Source organism: Castanea sativa, chromosome 4 (assembly GCF_040712315.1).
Source record: "Castanea sativa cultivar Marrone di Chiusa Pesio chromosome 4, ASM4071231v1".
Classification (NCBI taxonomy): Eukaryota; Viridiplantae; Streptophyta; class Magnoliopsida; order Fagales; family Fagaceae; genus Castanea; species Castanea sativa.
The window spans coordinates 2,411,647-2,432,205 of NC_134016.1; the positions used below are offsets into that span (position 1 = coordinate 2,411,647).

The window sequence follows — 20,559 nt, forward strand, 5'->3', positions numbered from 1 at the left end:
GGGTTGGAGCAACACGCGGATAAAGCATCAGGAAAAGAAGTATTTAAGGGGGCAAGAAGTAAAGAAAAAGAGGAGGAAGAATTGTAACCTTTAAGAAAGAAAGAGAAATAATACAGAAGAGTCCTCGGCTTACGTCCGAGGAGGTCTATTTGCAATTATCATTTGTTATTTACAAGTATTTGTAACTCTTAGCCTGTAATCAAGTTCTCAGTACCTCTAACCTAGATTTGAAAGCCCACACTCTACAAATTTTATTGTTTAAGGCTCATTGGGCCTGAGCCCGTAGCTGTCTTGGGGTCCAGGTGCAATTGTGCACTTACAATTGGCGCCGTCTGTGGAAAATCTAGTCTAGAAGGAGTGGGAGTACTATGGCAGGCTTGGGTTCTCACCATGCAGAGTCACAAGGATCACAGCCGAAGGATCTTTTCGAGCGTCTTGAGAGTCGAAGGGATCGTGAGGGAAGCGTCCACACAAAATACCCAGGGGCTAGCCATACTCATGGTGGGGGTAGCACTACCCACGAGGAGGGTTCTAAGTCCATGCAGAGGAAAATCAATCGTCTGAAGAGGAAGTTACGCCGTGCTAAACGTAGGTTTTCACCGTCCTCGTCTAATCCTTCCTCAGAGGAGGATAGGGGAGGTGGCTACAGCTCAAGTTCGCGCTCTCCCACCGGTGCAACGTCCTCAGGTGAGGAGGACGACCAGCCAACCTGCAGGCGTAAGAAGCTTCGTTCTAGGGGCTTAGGCAACGATGCTATGAGTAGGGCGTTGCACCAACTCTCCAAATCTCCGTTTACACGGAGGATTGAGAAAGGAAGGCTTCCCAGAAGGTTTACCCAGCCCACTTTTACCATCTACAATGGCCGGACTGATCCGGTGGAGCACGTGAGTCACTTTAACCAGAGGATGGCGGTGCACTCTCACAACGAGACCCTGATGTGTAAAGTTTTCCCCTCTAGCCTGGGACTTGTGGCTATGAGGTGGTTCAACAGCCTTAAATCGGGGTCTATAGGTTCGTTTGGGGAGCTTACTAGAGCATTCGCTTCTCGGTTCATTACGTGTAGCAGAGTACCTCGGCCATTGGACTCGCTGTTATCCATGACCATGAAGGAAGGGGAGACGTTGAAAGCATACTCCGACCGTTACTGGGAGATGTTTAATGAAATAGATGGCGACTTTGATGAGGTGGCGCTTAATACCTTTAAGGTAGGCCTTCCTACTGATCACGACCTGAGAAAGTCTTTGACTAAAAAGCCCGTCCGCAGTGTACGTCGCCTCATGGACCATATTGACGAGTACAAGAGAGTGGAGGAAGACCAACAGCAAGGAAAGGGAAAGGAGAAGGTTATCCCGCAGGAGAGAAGGGATTTCAGGTCGGACAGGTAGCACAATAGCAGGCCGAGGAGAGATTACGTTGCGCAGTCCGGCTCGGCAGCACCTCAGGCCGTGAGCACTGTGTTCCGAGAACCAGTGTATCAGTTGTTGGAGAAAGTTCGTAAGGAGCCCTTCTTCAAATGGCCTGGTAAGATGTCGGGGGACCCTGCGAAGAGGAATCAGAAACTCTTTTGTCAGTACCATCAGGATGTGGGCCACACTACCGAGAATTGTCGGACCCTTTGGAACCATTTGGAGCAGCTTGTCAGTGAAGGAAAACTGAAGCAGCATTTGTGTCAACCTGCGGGCGGGCAGCCAGGTCCGGGCTTAAACAATCGGAGGAACAATTTGTCTCGGCGGCATTGGGAACAATCAATGTTATTTTTTGCTGCAGGACCGGTTCGGGTCCCACCGGGGTGATGGCGGTTTCACATCCTCGGAAGGAACCGGGCTACGAGGCCGAAGAGGTTGAAAGTGACCTTACCCATCTTGGGATTTTCGGAGGAAGATAAGATTGGTACCATTCAACCCCGTGGACGATTCTCTTGTGGTCACTCTTAAAATAGGAAGTTCTCATGTGAAGAGAGTGATGATTGATCAGGGCAGCGGTGCAGATATCATGTACCCTGATTTATTCAAGGGGCTAAGGCTGACGTTGGATGACCTTACTCCTTATGACTCGCCACTCGTAAGCTTCGAAGGAAGGGCCGTTGTGCGAAGGGACAGATTCGTTTGCCCGTCCAATCGGCTCGGAAACGGTTGAGGTGGATTTCATTGTGGTTGACGCGTACTTTCTCCATATACGACCATCCTCGCCGGGCCTTGGTTGCACGCGCTTGGAGGCTGTCTCTCTACCTTACATGTTAAAGTTAAATTCCCCTCGGGGGGATGTGTTGAGGAAATTCTCGGCAGCCGTCGGTAGCCGGCAATGCATATCGAGCTGCGTCTTGCATCGAGCACGGAAGCGAGCCTTCGACTTGAATCACCAAAGACTTATAGCGTTAACTAAGCTCTGATTCATACGGAATGGTGACGGGAGAGGAGACACGTTGTGAGGAGTTAGAGAAATTTCCGGTAGCCAATGGCTCGAAAGGTTCTTCCGGTCGGCATACTTTTGCCACACCAAGAGAATATCGAATTGTTAGAATTTACGAAGGACAATATTGATGTTTTTGCGTGGGATCCTTACGAAGCTCCAAGGCATCGATTGGGAGCTTCATTTGTCATCATTTAAATGTCAACCTAGCTATTGTTCGAGAAGGCACCTCGGCGTTCTTCCAGGGAAACATTCCGAGGTTTGTGAAGGAAGAGGTGCTTAAACTCAAAGAACTGGGGCTATCAAAGAAGTTTTCTACCGAATGGTTGGCCCGTACGGTCGTTGTTAAAAAGAAGAATGGAACGTGGAGGGTATGTGTGGACTTTGCGATCTCGAACAAGGCTGCCCCGGGGATTCGTTCCCAATGCCTCGTATTGATCAGCGGTGGATGCTACCGGGTCGGACATCCTAGGATGAGTTTTAGGACGCCTTCCGGGGTTACCATCAGATTCCCTTAGCGTTGAAGGACCAAGAGAAGACTGTTTTCATTACTCCAACCGGGAACTATCATTATAAAGTTATGCCATTTGGGTTGAAAAATGCTGGGGCTACCTACCAAAGGATGATGACTAGAATGTTCGAATAGCAACTGGGGAAGACCGTTGAAGTATATGTGGATGATATGGTGGTTAAGAGCAAAACAATACCCTCACACGTGAGAGATCTAGCCGACACCTTCCAGGTGCTAAGAAAGTGCAAACTGCGCCTTAACGCCTCAAAGTGCTCTTTTGGCGTGGGATCGGGAAAGTTTTTGGGATACATGATTACTCACAGAGGCATCGAGGTGAACCCAGCACAGGTCAAGGCTATTCAGAATTTGCAGCCGCCTCGGAACCCAAAAGAGATCCAGAAATTAACCGGAATGATTGCTGCATTGAATAGATTTATCTCTCGGTCAGCTGACCGGTGCCGTCCTTTCTTCCAATTGTTGAATAAATGGAAAGGGTTTCGATGGACCGAGGACTGCGAGTTAGCTTTCCAACAGCTTAAGCAATATCTTTCTCGGCCACCCATTTTGTCTCGCTCTGAGGTGGACGAGGTTTTGTTCGCTTATCTGGCAGTGGCTGTCCACGCGGTGAGCCTAGTCCTTATAAGGAATGAAAGCGGGGTGCAAAGACCGGTCTACTACGTTAGTAAGTCTTTGAATGAGGCCGAGGTGCGCTATCTGCTCTTGGAAAAAGCGTTTCTGGCCGTAGTCCATGCCACGCGCAAACTTCCTCATTACTTCCAGTCTCATACTGTGGTTGTTCTGACCCAATTGCATCTCAAGGCGGTGTTACGCAGTGCTGATTACTCTGGCAGGGTGGCAAAATGGGGAACCATTTTGGGAGCTTTTGATGTTAAGTACAAGCCTCGCACCTCGGTGAAGGGCCAGGTCCTCGCTGACTTGGTAGCAGAGTTTACCGAACCATTGCTAGAAGAAACTTCAAAAGAAGCACACATGGATGAAAAATCAGTTGGTGTGATTACAGCTGCAATGCCTCCAATTTGGAAAGTGTATGTGGATGGGGCGGCTAATCAGAGAAGGTCTGGTGTTGGACTTGTTCTAACGTCCCTTGAGGAAATTGTCTTCAAAAAATCTTTGAGATTGGCATTCGCGGCTACTAGCAATGAGGCCGAATATGAAGCAGTCTTGGTAGGCATGCAGATGGTACGTAAGATGGGTGGAAAGGAAATCCATGTGTTCTCGGACTCTCAGTTAGTGGTCGGCCAAGTGATGGGGACCATGGAGGCTAGAGACCCCAGAATGCAGGAATACTTGGTCCAGGTCAAGCGTCAGCAAGCTGAATTTGACTCCTTCGTCTTAGCTCATATTTCTAGGAGTGCAAACACTCATGCAGATTCTTTGGCTACATTGGCGACTTCCTCGGTTCAGGACTTGCCTAGGGTTATCCTCGTGGAGGATTTGTTGGAGCCAACTCTTACTGTCGTTAGCACAGTTCACATTCATCTGATAAGGCCTGGGCCTACTTGGATTGACCCGGTTACAGCTTTTCTCAAGAATGACATCCTTCCCGAGGACAAATCTGAAGCGGATAAGATACGTCGAAAGGCGCCACGCTTCTGGTTGTCCGAGGATTAGAAACTGTATAAACGATCCTTTTCAGGACCGTACTTGCTGTGTGTGCACCCTGACTCAACGGAAGGGCTTCTAGAAGAACTGCATGAAGGGATTTGTGGCAGCCACACTAGGGGAAGATCCTTAGCCCACAGAGCTCTGACTCAGGGTTATTGGTGGCCCAATATGCAAAGGGAGGCTCAAGACTACGCCAGGAAATGTGATCAATGCCAGAGGTTCGCCCCTAACATCCACCAACCTAGAGGAGTTCTTAACCCCCTTTCCAGTCCTTGGCCCTTCGCACAGTGGGGATTGGACATAGTGGGGCCGTTTCTGAGAGCTGCAGGAAACAAAAGATGGCTTCTTGTGGGAACAGATTATTTTACTAAATGGGTTGAGGCCGAGCCCTTAGCAAATATTAGAGATGTTGATTCCAAAAAATTTGTCTAGAAAAATATTGTCACCACGTTCGATATACCACACACAATTATCTCAGACAATGGCGTTCAATTTGACAGCAAGGCCTTTAGGCAATATTGTGGTGACATGGGTATCATAAATAGATACTCCACCCCAGCTTATCCTCAGGGAAATAGGCAAGCCGAGGCCGTTAACAAGGTCATAGTCAGTGGGCTCAAGAAGAGGTTGGACGATGCGAAAGGCAGGTGGGTAGAAGAGCTCCCTCATGTTACGTGGACGTGCCGGACCACCGCGTAGGTCCACGGGAGAAACGCCATTTCTATGACTTATGGAGCCGAGGCGGTGATACCTACGGAATCTGGTTTTCCCACCCTAAAGATGAGCTCCTTTAGCCGGAGAATAACAATGGACTCCTGGAGAAAAGTCTTGATTTACTCGAGGAACGACGCGAGGCGGCTATGGTCCAAATGGCTTATGCTCTAACGAGCTAAAACGGGGATATGAGCGCCCACGTGAAGCTAAGACCACTTGCACACGTGATCTTGTACTAAGGAAAGTTGTAGGCACTTCTAAGAACCCCGGCTTAGGGTAAAGCTGGGACCCAAGCTGGGAAGGCCCACATCGCATTGTTTCGGTAGCGGGCATAGGGTCATATCGGCTAGCTGACCTAGACGAAAGAATTGTACCATGCCCATGGAATGTAAATAATCTTAGAAGGTATTATTATTAATAAAATGTGCTTTTGTCGGTTAATATTTCAAAGTTATGTAACCTCTGACGCTTGCAGCTACTTGTTCTTAAGAATCAAAACGAAACTTGGTTAAGTGCGTTCCTCGGACCACAAACCTTGTGGAAATTAATATCTTGTCATTTGTTAGCAAACGGAACCTTAGTTATGCGGGTCCACGGACCTCCTACTTTGGAAAATTAACATTTGAAGTTACTTGTTCTTAAGAATCAAACGAAACTTGGTTAAGTGCGATCCTCGGACCACGAACCTTGTGGAAATTGATATCTTGTCATTTGTTAAACAGAACCTTAGTTATAGGGTCCTCGGACCTCCTACTTTGGGAAAATTAACATTTGAAGTTACTGTTCTTAAGAATCAAACAGAAACTTGGTTAAGTGCAGTCCTCGGACCACAAACCTTGTGGAAATTAATATCTTGTCATTTGTTAAACAGAACCTTAGTTATGCCGGGTCCACGGACCTCCTACTTTGGGAAAATTAACATTTGAAGTTACTGTTCTTAAGAATCAAACAGAAACTTGGTTAAGTGCAGTCCTCGGACCACAAATCTTGTGGAAATTGATATCTTGTCATTTGTTAAACAGAACATTAGTTATGCCGGGTCCTCGGACCTCCTACTTTGGAAAAATTAACATTTGAAGTTACTGTTCTTAAGAATCAAACAGAAACTTGGTTAAGTGCAGTCCTCGGATCACAAACCTTGTGGGAATTAATATCTTGTCATTTGTTGAACAGAACCTTAGTTATGCCGGGTCCTCGAACCTCCTACTTTGGGAAAATTAGCATTTAAGGTTACTGATCTTAATAATCAAATAGGAAATTGGTTAAGTCTTGTCCTCATACTACAAACTTGATTAAAGTTAATTTCTTATTACGTTTGGAAATTAGTGCCTTACTGGTCATTAACTCGGATCTTAAGTTCTATATCTTTAAGCGTTAAGCAAATTTATATAAGGAATGGTCCTCGGATCTTACATCCTACTGAAAACAATACCACAAATTATAAGGGTTTAATCGTTATATGAGGTCTTTTTTTTTAACCAAGGCATTGTTTAAAATATCTCAATCATGTCATCTGTTGTTAAGTTTTTAATGCAAAAACATGCGCATGACTGCGTGGAGGTTATGATTGTGCAATTATTATATGTACTAATGGGAAACTTTGGCGACAAGTACAAAAAGAATAAAGTAAAAAAAGATACAACACGAGTGAAAATCAAACAAAATTGTTCTTCATTAATCATTTAGATATACATTACATATTAAGTCTGAATATAGAGAAAGAGAAGTCCTAAGCTAGGTCCTAAGCTTTTGGAGGAGGATCTTGCTGAGAAGTGCTGGTTGCCTCGGTCTCTTTCAGCTCCAACTCAAAAGGAGACAGAACTTGCTTTCCTTTGTCTGCTGCCTTCGTTGGAGGGACATTGGATTCTATGGTTTGACCCAGGCCCTTCTCGGCACCTCCGCCTCCTTCCTTTTCTTTATTGGAACCTGAAAGTTCTGTAGGATCTGGAATTAGCTTTGGACCATGGGAGGAAGAGCAGGAAGAGTTGTTTCAGGGGTAGGAATAGCAGCAGGAGCCTCTTCAATCTCCTGTATCTCCAGGGGAAGCCAAACATTCTCGGAATTCCTCAGCTCCGAGGCTAGAGGAACTCCTGCTATGTTTAGAGCTTCCCCCCAGACTTTCTGACAGTATTCCCGGCATAAGGCCGCGAAAGCCTCTGTCAACTGCTCCTCGGTGGAAGCTACCCCTTCCTCGTAACTCGCCTGCTTGGCAGCTTCTAAAGAGCGTTGAAATGCGCCGGCTTCTTCCTTCATCAGCGCAAGTTCCTTTTCCAAATCCGAGCGTTCCCTTTGGACTCGGGAGAGCTCATCATCTTTTTCATGAAGGAGCTTGCGCTGCCCTTCTATCTGGGTCTTCATGGTCTTCAGGTTTGCCTCAGCCCTATTCCTCTGTCTTTTTAGCTCAGCCACCTCAGAGATAAGCTTCTCATTTTCAGCAATGGCCGTGCCTAAGGAATTCTCAGTCTCCATGCGAATTTCAAGCTCTGTTCTAGCCTTCTTCCTAGTATCTTCTATAAACTTCTCGGCCATGAAGACTTCCTGAACGGCCTGCAATAAAGTATGAGGAAATTAGGTATAGCAGGACACTCGTGAATAATCCGATACTGTTAAAAATGTAATCTTCCTAAAAAGTTAAACTTACCAGGGCTAGATCCCTTTTTAGAGACAGGAATAATTGAGGTTGGCTCATCCTCTCCAAGGTCTCCATATCTTTCGGCAGCAGAAGAGGGCGTTCCAACACTTCTGCCAAGTGATGGGCATGACCTTGCTGGGCCGCCCTGATACTGGACTGGTAGGAGATAGGTGCGCCGTCCAGCCTTAAGTCAGGGGACCAGGTGGCCGGTGCTCGGCGCACTTCGGCCACGTCCCTGATCTCCCCGCTTTCAACTGAGCGGGCCCTGCCTTTGCCTTTATCCAGCTTCTGCTGCTGAATGGGTGGCGGTTGTTGTCGCGATTTCTTTGGTTCCTTACTGCCTATCTCCTCGGCCTCCCCCTTTCTCTTCTTTTTGGTATCCTCGGCGGGAAGTTTTGGCTCAGCTGGAGGAGGGGGAGGTGGCAAAGATGAAAGAGCTTAAGACCCCCCCGTCTTTCTCTCGGCAACCTTCGTAGCTCTCGTGGTTAGGAGACCCTTCATCCTATCCATATCTTCCTCGAAGTCGTCCTCTGGTTGGGCAACGACTAACCCTGCAATTCCAGAGGCCTCAGTGGCTTCTTCTTCCTTGTCAGAGAGTACAACGAACTGGTTCCCTCGAGGTCTTTCGGTGTCTTCAAATTGGAACTGTTCTATCTCCTCGTCTAGCATGTTTGACGAAGACACTTGCTCCTCTGGGACAACGGTTGCATGGGAGTGTGTAGCTAGAGGGACCGCGGCAATCGGTTGTAAATACAGTATGGTGTCAGGGCTGTCAGGGAGGTCGTGATCGTCCAGGAAGTGAGGTCTGGCTACGTTGATCCTCCTACGCCGCCGGTCACCAGCAATAATGGCGTTCTCTATTGCCTGGAAGTCCGAGGATACGGGGTCGTACCCTAGAATCAAGTGAGCAGCCCTGAGTTGTAGGTCCTCGCTGACAAACACCTCGGAGCGCAGTACCCGGTTTAGATCTGCAACGTTGCAGTGGCTCAAGCGTGGGCGCACGTGTTGCTTATCTGCAAAGAAGGACATCAAAGCAAACAAACATGGTCAGATTCAGACAACATATAATGAACTTAAATAAACATCAATGCATATGAATACGCATTTTTGTGAGTGTTAGAGGAAGTTGTGCGGTGAGGGGGTTAATCCTAAGGTGTCGCACCTGGATCTCCCCACTCAACTGGGCAGTGGAGGTCGTCGTGCCAATTCCCAGAGACGATCAGGTAGTCGTCCTTTATGCCTTTGTTGGATTTGGGCAGACAGGAGATTAGCCTAACGACACTGGAGTGGGATTTAATGTAGTAACCTACATTGGTAAGTTTATGGCACTCATACAGAAAGACGACATCGTGCCAGGTGAGTTTTAGACCCATTTGCTCATTTAGAGCATCGACGCAACCCAAAACTCTAAAAACGTTTGAGGTACACTGATCGGGACACAACTGGTGGTTGCGGAGGTACTCCCTAGTTACAGGCTTTATTGGGAGGGTCATCCCACCCTCTACAAAGGCTACCATTGGGATGATAACCTCTCCCTCCTTTCTAGAGCCGGCCACGGCTTCCGCCGGGCAATATTTTAAACCTACATCGCCGGGAATGTGATACTTGGCTCTGAAGCCTTCCATTCCAGCGGCGGTATCAACTAGACATTTGAACTTTCCCATCAAATGTGAACGAAAGGTTAAATTCTAAAAGGGGGAATGATTATAAAGAGAGCCGAGGACAGGGTCTGAGGAGAAAGGGTTAAGAGAAAAAAGGAATAAGAACTTACAGACTTGAAGTTGTGCGAGTTTCCACGGAGTTGTGTAGATAAAAGGTGATTGCTGATGTTTTGATGGGATTAGTTTCTGGAGAAATAAATGAAGGCGCAGGTTCCCGAAGCGTCACGACGTGCGAGAAGCAGCCTCGAAATTATATTTATCCCGCCCAAATTTTCATGGAATGATAAGGACCGTTGGATGCTCATCTCACCGTTGAACGTGGGGGACAAGGTATAACTTACGGTAATAAATGCGCGCGTTTTTGAAAATAAAACCGCCAAGTGTCACCCTCTGGAACGCGAAACGGTTTTCACACATGTGGTTATTTGCAGAAAGTGTGGAGGAAGTGTTCGTTGGATCAAAACCCTATTTTTCTCCTCGGATGATGAAAAATAGAGTTTTGAGGGGCTATTGTGGGGAGTAAAAGGACCTAAGTGGGCATATGGGCCTTTGGGCTGTAACATGGAGGGTCGACCTGCTCCAGGATTAAACTCTATGAGTTGGCCCATACGCCGAGGATCCGAGGATACAGCCGAGGGAGAGTTTCACCTCGGACAGATCCAAGAGAACTCAAGATTTCATTATAGAGGTCAAGGCACAACTCTGGAAAGACTAATGGTTAAAAGGGGACATCCTGAACCTTCTAGATGCACTAGTATTAAAGAAAATATCAAGAGTAAAGGCTGCCACCTCCGCATTAAAGGCTCTGCACCTACCTCCCTGGCCACATTAATGGGGAAGTGACCCCTGAACAGTGGAACTGAAACTTCTGGTCACTATTCAAAGGCACTAAGAAAAGAAATATCTAGGGGGAAGGGGGTTGGAGCAACACGCGGATAAAGCATCAGGAAAAGAAGTATTTAAGGGGGCAAGAAGTAAAGAAAAAGAGGAGGAAGAATTGTAACCTTTAAGAAAGAAAGAGAAATAATACAGAAGAGTCTCGAGCACACGTCCAGAAGAATACTATTGCAATTATCATTTGTTATTTACAAGTATTTGTAACTCTTAGCCTGTAATCAAGTTCTCAGTACCTCTAACCTAGATTTGAAAGCCCACACTCTACAAATTTTATTGTTTAAGGCTCATTGGGCCTAAGCCCGTAGCTGTCTTGGAGTCCAGGTGCAATTGTGCACTTACAAAGATCAATTTTTATTATACATTAATCAAAAAATATTTAAAAATTCAAAAAACTTACAATTTACATATGCTTACATTACCCAAAATTCAAATCAATTCTATGATTTTTTTTTTCTCTCATTTTAATACTCAAACTTCTGCTGTTGTCAATTTGGAGGTTTGTCGTTAAGTGTCCAACAATGACATCATTTTATCTTTTTAACTTTTAAATTTCAAAATTCAACTAATGAATACTAACATTTTTTTTCTAAAATTAAAAAATTTATAAAAAAAATTAGCTCATATTGTCTAAAATAATTCTGAACTTTTATTGAATCTATTGGACGTTCTTATTTTGGTTTTTTTTTTTTTTTAAGAATATTTGTAACAATCTTGAAAAACATGACATCCGGATCCCAATACAAAATTTCTATACAAAAATTTTCATCAAAATATCAACTTCATAAATTCAACAAAAACCTTCTATCATTAAAAAATTTCTCTTTACACTGATTTAAAAGCTAATGTTACGTCGTGATTTGAGAGCTGGATCATGTTACGTCGTGATTTGGACCTTAATGGTGATCTAAGCATTGACAACCCAAGTCACAAAATTCTGGAGTTGGACACCAAAAACCCAAATATGGGCCGATTTTCTTCATTTCCTAATGAGAGAGAGAGAGAGAGAGAGAGAGAGAGAGAGATCATTATAAAAATGAAATGGAGAACAAAACCAATATGAAAACTAAATAAAATATAAAATGTAAAAATGAAAATTTTGAAACATAAATAGCCAAAATTAAAATTTAAAAAAAAAAATCTCAAACTATAAGAAACAAAAGTATACTTTAATTTAACAAATAAACTTATGTCAAATAAATAAGTTAATGTTGATTGTAGTTGTTTTAGCCATATCACTTAATACAAGAGTGTCTTAACCATTAGGGTTCATGTGCCATCCACTTACATCACCAGGAAATTTATGGAATTTTTCTTAGTATTTGCTTCATAAATATTTTTTAGATGGTCATTAAGAAATTTAAATTAAACAAAATTTAATAAAAAAAATAACTTGAGTATATTGAGTGGTTGAACAAAGAAGAAAAAAATATGCAAATATATATAGTTTTACAATTTTCTCTTATGAGTTTTCATATTTTCAGATAGTTACATGATAATTCATTAATTATTAGTTTTCATTATTTATTGCCAATGTGGATAAGTGTGGTCATTTTATTTTGCTTAGTTTGTATAACATTTTTATTATTATACAATTTTCAAAATTTTCCTACAATAACAGTAAATTATTTACTGTTGTTATATGAAATTTTTACTTTGACTTAGTTTAGGGTTTTTATTTTTTGTTGCACAAGAATAATCTATTCATTGTAAAAGGAAAATTAGGTATTGCTCGTCAGATAGATAATATTTTATTCCTTCTAGAGAAAACATATGGGTAATGTTTTGATAAAAGTAAAATTCCAAAAACTTGATAATGCTTGGTGTCACTGCAACAAATCCTCCAATAGTGGTATCATAAATTTTTTTCTTGACCATTATTTGAACGAAGAGTAGCTGAATTGCTGCTTACATTAACTTTAAGATTGCACAAGTTTTGCCACAAACTCCTCTATATTTTTATCAGAACTTCCACCTTCATCCACCGCCTCTTTAGCCAATTCTTTCCATCTGACTGAATTCATTTTCATCTCTTTCCCTCTTTCTCCTTCTATTACTTCCTTTATACACAGCTCTATTTCTTCTTTGGTAGCTATGCCTCTTTCATCCAATTTAATCCTTACCCCTACCTTCCACACATCCACAATGAACTTTGCATTAGTTTGTTGATCCGTCCATTGTGGCATTGCAACCATTGGCACTCCCAAACTCAATGCTTCAAGGGTTGAGTTCCATCCACAATGAGTCATGAAGCACCCAACGGCCTTATGAGCCAATACCTCTAACTGAGGGCACCAACTCACAACTAGTCCCTTCTCTGATGTTTCTTGTAAAAAATTAGGAGGAAGTTTTTTCTGTTCAGTTTCTCTGACAACCCACAAGAAGTAGCAATTACTATTCTTTAGGCCCCTTGTTAGCTCATCCATCTGCTCTTCTCCCAGGGATGCCAAGCTTCCAAATGATGTATAAACAACTGAGTCAGTTTCCTTTGTGTTTAGCCACTTCATGCAAGCATCCACATCAGGTTTGAATAGGTGAACGCCATATTCTTTGTCATCCTCCAACCGCTTGTCTAAGTAGATTGATGGAATAGCTGGTCCAATTGTTTTAACGGGCCATTGTTGGCTTGTCATCCAATTCACCACCTAATGGAATTTTGAAACATATGTAACAAAATCAGAATAATAAACAATAAACCAATGTTCACTGATTAACAACGGAGCCGAAGATGAAGGGGATATTAAAAAAAGGATGAAATATAAATTAAATTATCTCAAATGGAGGAAACGTACAGGGATGTGTTGTGTAAGCATATTAGTAAGCAAAGCTACAAAACTGAAATACTTCTTTTATAAACAAATCTTATAAAATTTTCATACTTCAATGAGTTGTAAGCTCTGTAGTCAGTAAGTAACACAGAAGTGGCTAATTCTAGCTTTGCCAAGAACTCACTAAGTCAAAGTAGAGAAGATTGAAGACACATAAAATGGCTCGGACACTAAAAGAATACAGGAATATACGTAATTTGACAAGATGCTAATATTTATCAAAGTGTATTAGATGACATCCACTGTATTCCTTTTTTTTTTTTTTAAGAGAAAAAATCCAGAGTTTCATTTTGTTTTTGCCTTGTCTTCGCTATGTTTTGGCTTTGAAATTTCCTACTATAATAATATCATTACATTTGCTGTTACAAGAAAAATGATACTCTTAATTCTTAAATTCACAGAATTTTTAATTCACACCACTTACATATTCAATTTTCCTGGATCTCACCATAAATACAAATGCAAAGCAAATGTATAATTCCAAAACCATATACTTTCACACACACTTTACCACAATTGTTCTATGTGGCAAACTGGGAATAGTGAAGAAAAAAATGATGGATTCATGTAATAGTGACAATGAACTAATTATAATCTTCCACATAAGACAATTATAGCAAAGTGTGTAATAGTAGAATTATTCCGAACAAATAGGTGACAAGGTTCATATAATTTTTAGTGCCTACAAAGTTATGGTATTAGACATGCAGTGCGTTGGTTTGAAAGAAAGGCCAAATCTGATCTTATGGAATGAATATGAAAATGAGATTGACTTCAAAATTTTAAACTCAATTTCAATTTTTGGATGTTTTTGAGTTTATATAATTTGGCATTCGAGCATAGCTTTTTTTTTTTCATTTATTTATTCAAGTATCATCATTATTAATTTTTTTATTAAAGAAAATAGAAATTCCATATTAAAAGTATGTGAGTATCTCTTTCTCTCAATTTATGTATATAAAAATCTAATAACACAATTTTTTTTCACAAGTGGTGACATCACTTATGGTGATTGATAAATAATACAATAGGCATCAGTCATAATCTTATGAGAAATTATGCAACTTTAATCACAATTGAATACCTTAATAAATCATGAAAAAAATTAGTGTCTTTAGCATCGTATATCAACATTTCTATTTTAATTAATCACTCTCTCTCAACAACTCAAGGGTTTTTCAAAGGAAGTTACATTGTTAGTAATTTTTGGCCCACTCTTTCGTTGTTATTTCTTTTCATTCTTTCATATCACCAGCCAAGCCAATATTTTAACATTTGCCACCGCATACCCTTGGTGCGATGGTCACTCCACAAGTATAAGTGCTTGTGGAGTGTGGGGTGTAGGGGGTAAGGGCCGAGGTTCAAGTCTCCAAGAGGGAGCTTCACACAAATATACACTTAGATTAGGCTAGAGTAGAATTCTATCTTGTATCAAAAAAAATATTCTAACATTTATAAATACTTTTTTGGTTTTTCTATTAAAAAAAAACTTTTTGGGTAGACATGTTTATATGATACTTATCCAAAAAAAGGGGGAGAACCGAGAAACTGTTTATATGATATCCAAACAATGTGGAAACTTGATATACATACTATTGTCTTGTGTGTATAGACTTCTTGTTGAACCAAAATTTTTGGTGTTTTTTTTTTTTTTTTTGAAAATGAAATTTAAAAAACTTTTATTTAATGGGGTAACAAATCAAATCTTGTGACTTTAAAATAATAATAAAAAACTCTTGAAGGGCCAATACGAAAACTAAATAAAATATAAAATGTAAAAATGAAAATTTTGAAACATAAATAACCAAAAAAAAAATATATCAAACTTTAAGGGTCAAAAGTATACTTTATTTTAACAAATACACTTATGTTAATAAATAAGTAAGGCAATGCTGATTGCTGTTGTTTTAGCCATATCATTTTTCGACGTTTTCATTTTATATGGAAAAAAATAAGTGATGTGGCTAAAACAACAACAACCAGCGTTGCCTTCTAGATCAAATGATACAAGAGTGTCTTAAAATTTGATTAATTAATAGATCAAATGATAAATATGATTTAATTTAGTGTAAAAGTACTTATTAATTAATACTTGAACTTGGTTGCGAATAATTTAAACTACATTCTTTTGTCTATATAAAACTTTAAACTATATTCATCTTGAGCTGTTCAAGCTAATTCATAATAAGTAAACAATAGTTTTTTGAAAATTATTTTTTTTCAAATATAATTGTAATGGTTTTGATATATTTATAGGGTTTGGTCCGTTCGGGATAGCTTTTCCCGATATTACACAATTGACTAGTATTTATTTTTTTTTTTTTTATGAACCCAATTGACTAGTAGCTATCACTAAACGATATTAATTAACATAATAGACTAGTTGTTACTCACTCACACCCCCCCCCCCCCCCCCACACACACACACACACACACACACACACACACACACACACACACAAAAGAGGAAAAACAAGAAGAAGAGAGATAGAATAAAATAGTAGTTGTAAAAAGATAACAATACAAGTGGTTGTAATTAAACCACTTCTCGAAGATTTTGTTTATCGTATACAAGCAAGATTGTGTGGATTCTAAAAAATAAAATTGATAATAATAATAAAAGAAAAGATAATGTGGGTTCCATGACTACGTGGACTGGAGATGCATATATTAAATGTAGGATATAATTATTTTTTTCTTATGTATGGCTCACAAACACCTACATATGTATCCTCATATGTCCCTGAATATAGACTAAATTATAATTGACACTCATAAATTTTGGGATAATCTTGATTTTTCCACCTTCAAGTTTTAAAATTTGGATAAATATCCCTAACGTTACATATTATTTTGATTTAAGCCTTTATTCCATGCATGGTGATGAGTTCTCCTTTTGAGTGCCACCTTAGCTCAAAACAATGTTCAGTTATGGATTTCGATTTTGAATCTTTATGGGGCAAAACAAAAATTACTTCAAAATTTGAATGAAAAAAATAATGTAATTTTGAGGTTAGTTGATACCTAGCAATAGGCATCGATCTCATCACAGTTAAATGAAGGGCGGACTATAAATTCAAACAAAATGTATCCCAATTTTGAAACTTTAGGAGAAAATCAAAATTACTACAAATTTTAAGAATGTAAAATATTGTAACTTATTATCCTCAATATATATAAATTGATAGCTTAACTTACCTCATTCTCCAACTCGTTGAAAGTGTTGCACAAAAGCCAATTCGCTTCCTGAAAATTCGAGAATTGATTCAATACGAGCTTTTGCAAAGCTGGGTACAAGCCCTTATCACAAAGAAATGAAGGTAGATCATCGAATCCTAGTGATGGTATTGAGGGCAATGATATTGAAGCCCCTTCTTCTATGGGCATTTGAATTACTCCATCATTCGCATGATAATAGATGGCATTAACCACACAAGACTGAGTGAAAAATGGAACCCCATCAATCCCAATTTTCCTTGCAATTTCTAAAGCCCATGGCATAACTGAGTCATACACCAAAATCTTTGGAGGATATCTGGAGCTATAATGTTTCTCAATAAGCTTTGGTAAGCGTTGTGAGACATGTAGCTTGTAACGTTCGAGAGATGCATCTATACTCTCCGCATCTTCAGCTTCCTCGGAGCCATCAGAGATGATATCAACATTGATAGAATGGCTAGGAAGGGCTTGCATGGAATTACCAATAGAGGTGGTAGTGACAAATGTTACTCTAAGACCCTTTGAGGCTAAGCGCTTTGAGAATTGGAGCATTGGGTTAATGTGACCTTGTACAGGGTAAGAAAATAATAAGATATGAGTTTCTTTGTCCATTTTCTTTTCTAATAACGCCCTATGACTCTCTCTTTGGAAGTTTGAGGTTGAAGAATTCATGAACTAAAATTACAGGAGATAATGGTGTGTGAGTATGTATATTGGTTTCAATTCAACATGTAATGATTTTTCACTCCATTAAGTATCTGAAAAGATAAAGGGCAAATGACAGACAAATGTCGGCTCTTCTTTTTAGATACTTTTATCTTCAATCAGTGCAACATAAATGATCAATAGTGATTTGCACCAAAACAACAATTCAAGTGGGGCTATAGAGTGAATTGACTTCTTGTTGGACCACAATTTTTGCATTTTTTTTTCTTAAATGAAATTTAAAACACTTTTATTCAATGGGGGGTAACAAATCGAATCTTGTAACTTTAAAAGTTAAAAAAAAAAATTATAAAAATGTGGTATTAAAAGAAGAAAAACTCTTGATTTTAAGAGCATGCAACAGAAGAACCTTCATCTTATAATAAACCACAAATATAATGTTGTTCCATTTAAATGGCTGAGATTTGATTTTTTTTTTTTTGGGTTAAAATATTAAGATTTTATTTTCTTAATTATATGTCTATAATATTTAGTTCATTATTTTAAGTCTTAAAAGCTTTTTGGAAAAGCATTACTTTTAAAAGCTTAGAAGCAAGGATTTATGGATGAATGGAAATTGGTAAGCATGTTAGTTAAATAATTCTTTTTTTTTTGGGCGGGGGGGGGGGGGGGGGGGGGGGTTTGGTAAAAAAAAAATTGATTTATTTACTTTTTTGGTTTTTATATATGAGAGAAAAATCAATTCATTTGAATTAAAAATATACGTCCTTAGCAATACTGCAACACTTTTGAATAGGAATCAAACCAAATATAAATATAAATATAAAAAGTATATATTTAACATTATATATATATATATATATATATATATATATATATATATATATATATATAAAATTAGCTTTTGAGTACGCGCTCATGCATGTGCTCAAAGCTTTTCTATTTTTTTGAGAAAAAGTTTATAATTTGCATCAATTATAATTTGAATTTACTATATTTTCTAATCATAAAAAAAAGTTACGGGTGTGATGAGTATTATACGTTTGTAGGTGAAATTATTTTTCATCACACCCCTAAGCTTTTTTTTATTATTGAAAAATGCAGTAATCCTAAATTACAATAGATAAAAATTATTAACTTTTTTTTTCAGAAAAAAATAGAAGAGCCTTTTCAGAGGCTAGTATATGATTTTTATTTTGAGAATTTAATTTATAAGTGAATAAAGCAATTTGAAAATCAACAAGAGAGTGATTCTATTTTTTAAGCAATATTTTTTAGGCTATATATATTCATGAGTGGTAATTCAATGTGCCAATTTTGCAAAATTTTCGAAGTCACTAATTGGACGATTCCTTTTGCAGTGGATAACTTATGTTAGTGCAACCTAGTTTTTATATATCAAGATCAATTTTTATTATACATTAATCAAAAAATATTTAAAAATTCAAAAAACTTACAATTTACATATGCTTACATTACCCAAAATTCAAATCAATTCTATGATTTTTTTTTATTTAATACTCTAACTTCTGTTGTCAATTTGGAGGTTTGTCGTTAAGTGTCCAACAATGACATCATTTTGTCTTTTTAACTTTTAAAATTCAAAATTTCAACTAATGAATACTAACATTTTTATTCTAAAATTAAAAAATGTATATAAAAAAAAAAGGCGAAAAACTCATTTTAGTTCCTACATTTTCATGCGATTCCCGCTTTGGTCCCAAATTTTTTTTTCCACCGCTTTTAGTCCCTATTCAGGAAAACGCCTCTCGTTTTAGCCCCCTGACGTTACATCAGAGGCGGAACTTGCTGAGCTGGCAAACAGACAAAATTGGAAATATTAAAATAATACTTACTGTGGCCACGTGGCTTTCCACGTCAGCCTCTAAATTAAAAAAAAAAAATTTAATTTACTAATTTTAACTGAATAAAAAAATTAAAAGCAGAAATAAAAACCAAAACATTAAATTCAAGAACATCGAGAACAAAAAAACACCAAGAACAACAACAGATTCAAGAACAACAAAAAATTTAAAACCAAAAAATTAAATTCAAGAACAACAACAGATTCAAACCCATATTTCAAACCCATATTCGCGTGAAAATGTAGGGACTAAAATAAGTTTTTCGCCTAAAAAAAATTAGCTCATATTGTCTAAACTAAGTCTGAACTTTTATTGAATCTATTGGACGTTCTTATCTTGGATTTTGTTTTAAAGAATATCTGTAACAATCTTGAAAAACTTGACATCCCAATACAAAATTTCTATGCAAAAATTTTCATCAAAATATCAACTTCATAAATTCAACAAAAAACTTCTATCATTACAAAATTTCTCTTCACACTGATTTAATGCAACCAAATACACAAGAAAAAAAATACACTCAACCCAACCAACTGCATATATTTCCTCTTTGAACCCAATCAAATAAAACCCACCTTAGACAAAATCCATTCAATTAAATACATAAATAATTGATTTTAACCTTCTTGATCCGTTCATCACTTTCCCTAGCAACTAAACAAAGCCAAAAACTCATAGCTAAAATGTTTAAAATCAACCCCCACCATTAGATTCAACAAACAACTCACAAGAAGGGAAGCAAAAAAAAAAAAAAAAAAAAAAAAAGAAAAAAAACAAACAAACAAAACAAAACAAAACAAAAGTTGGTTTAGCGGTGGCAACTTCAGATGTTGGCAAGTTGGATCATAATGGGTTGAGAGCTGGATCATGTTACGTCGTGATTTGGATCCTAATGGTGATCTAAGCAATGACAACCCAAGTCACAAAATTCTAGATCTATACACCAACAACCCAATTATGGGCCGTTTTTCTTCATTTCCTAATATGAGAGAGAGAGAGAGAGAGAGAGAGATCATTATAAAAATGAAAATATGAAAAGGAGAACAAGACCAATATGAAAACTAAATAAAATATAAAATGTAAAATGAAAATTTTGAAACATAAATGGCCAAAACTAAAATAAAAAATTTAAAAAAAAAATCTCAAACTATAAGAGACAAAAGTATACTTTGTTGTAACAAATAAACTTTCAAATAAATAAGTTAATGTTGATTGTAGTTTTTTTAGCCATATCACTTAATACAAGAGTGTCTTAACCATTGGGGGTCATGTGCCATCCACCGGCATCACCTGGAAATTTATGGAATTTTTCTTAGTACTTGCTTCATAAATTTTTTTTAGATGGTCATTAAAAAATTTTAATTTAAAAAATAACTTGAACATATTGAGTTGTTGAACATAGAAGAAAAAAAACATGCAAATATATATATATATATATATATATATATATATATATATATGTAGTTTTATAATTTTCTTCTATGATTTTTCATATTTTGAGATGGTTATATGATAATTCATTATTAGTTATCAT

The 20,559-nt window shown here is 38.5% G+C and overlaps 1 protein-coding gene across 1 annotated transcript; it reads right to left on the reverse strand.

Annotated features, from left to right (window-relative positions):
• Positions 1–12,175: 12,175 nt before the first annotated feature.
• Positions 12,176–17,290, reverse strand: LOC142631035 (mogroside I-E synthase-like). The gene is made up of 2 exons (XM_075805092.1): positions 16,474–17,290; positions 12,176–13,092 (listed from the first exon to the last, which is right to left on the reverse strand). Exons 1-2 carry the CDS (start codon positions 17,164–17,166, stop codon positions 12,367–12,369), a joined length of 1,419 nt encoding a protein of 472 aa, XP_075661207.1. The 5' UTR covers positions 17,167–17,290; the 3' UTR covers positions 12,176–12,366.
• Positions 17,291–20,559: the final 3,269 nt, after the last annotated feature.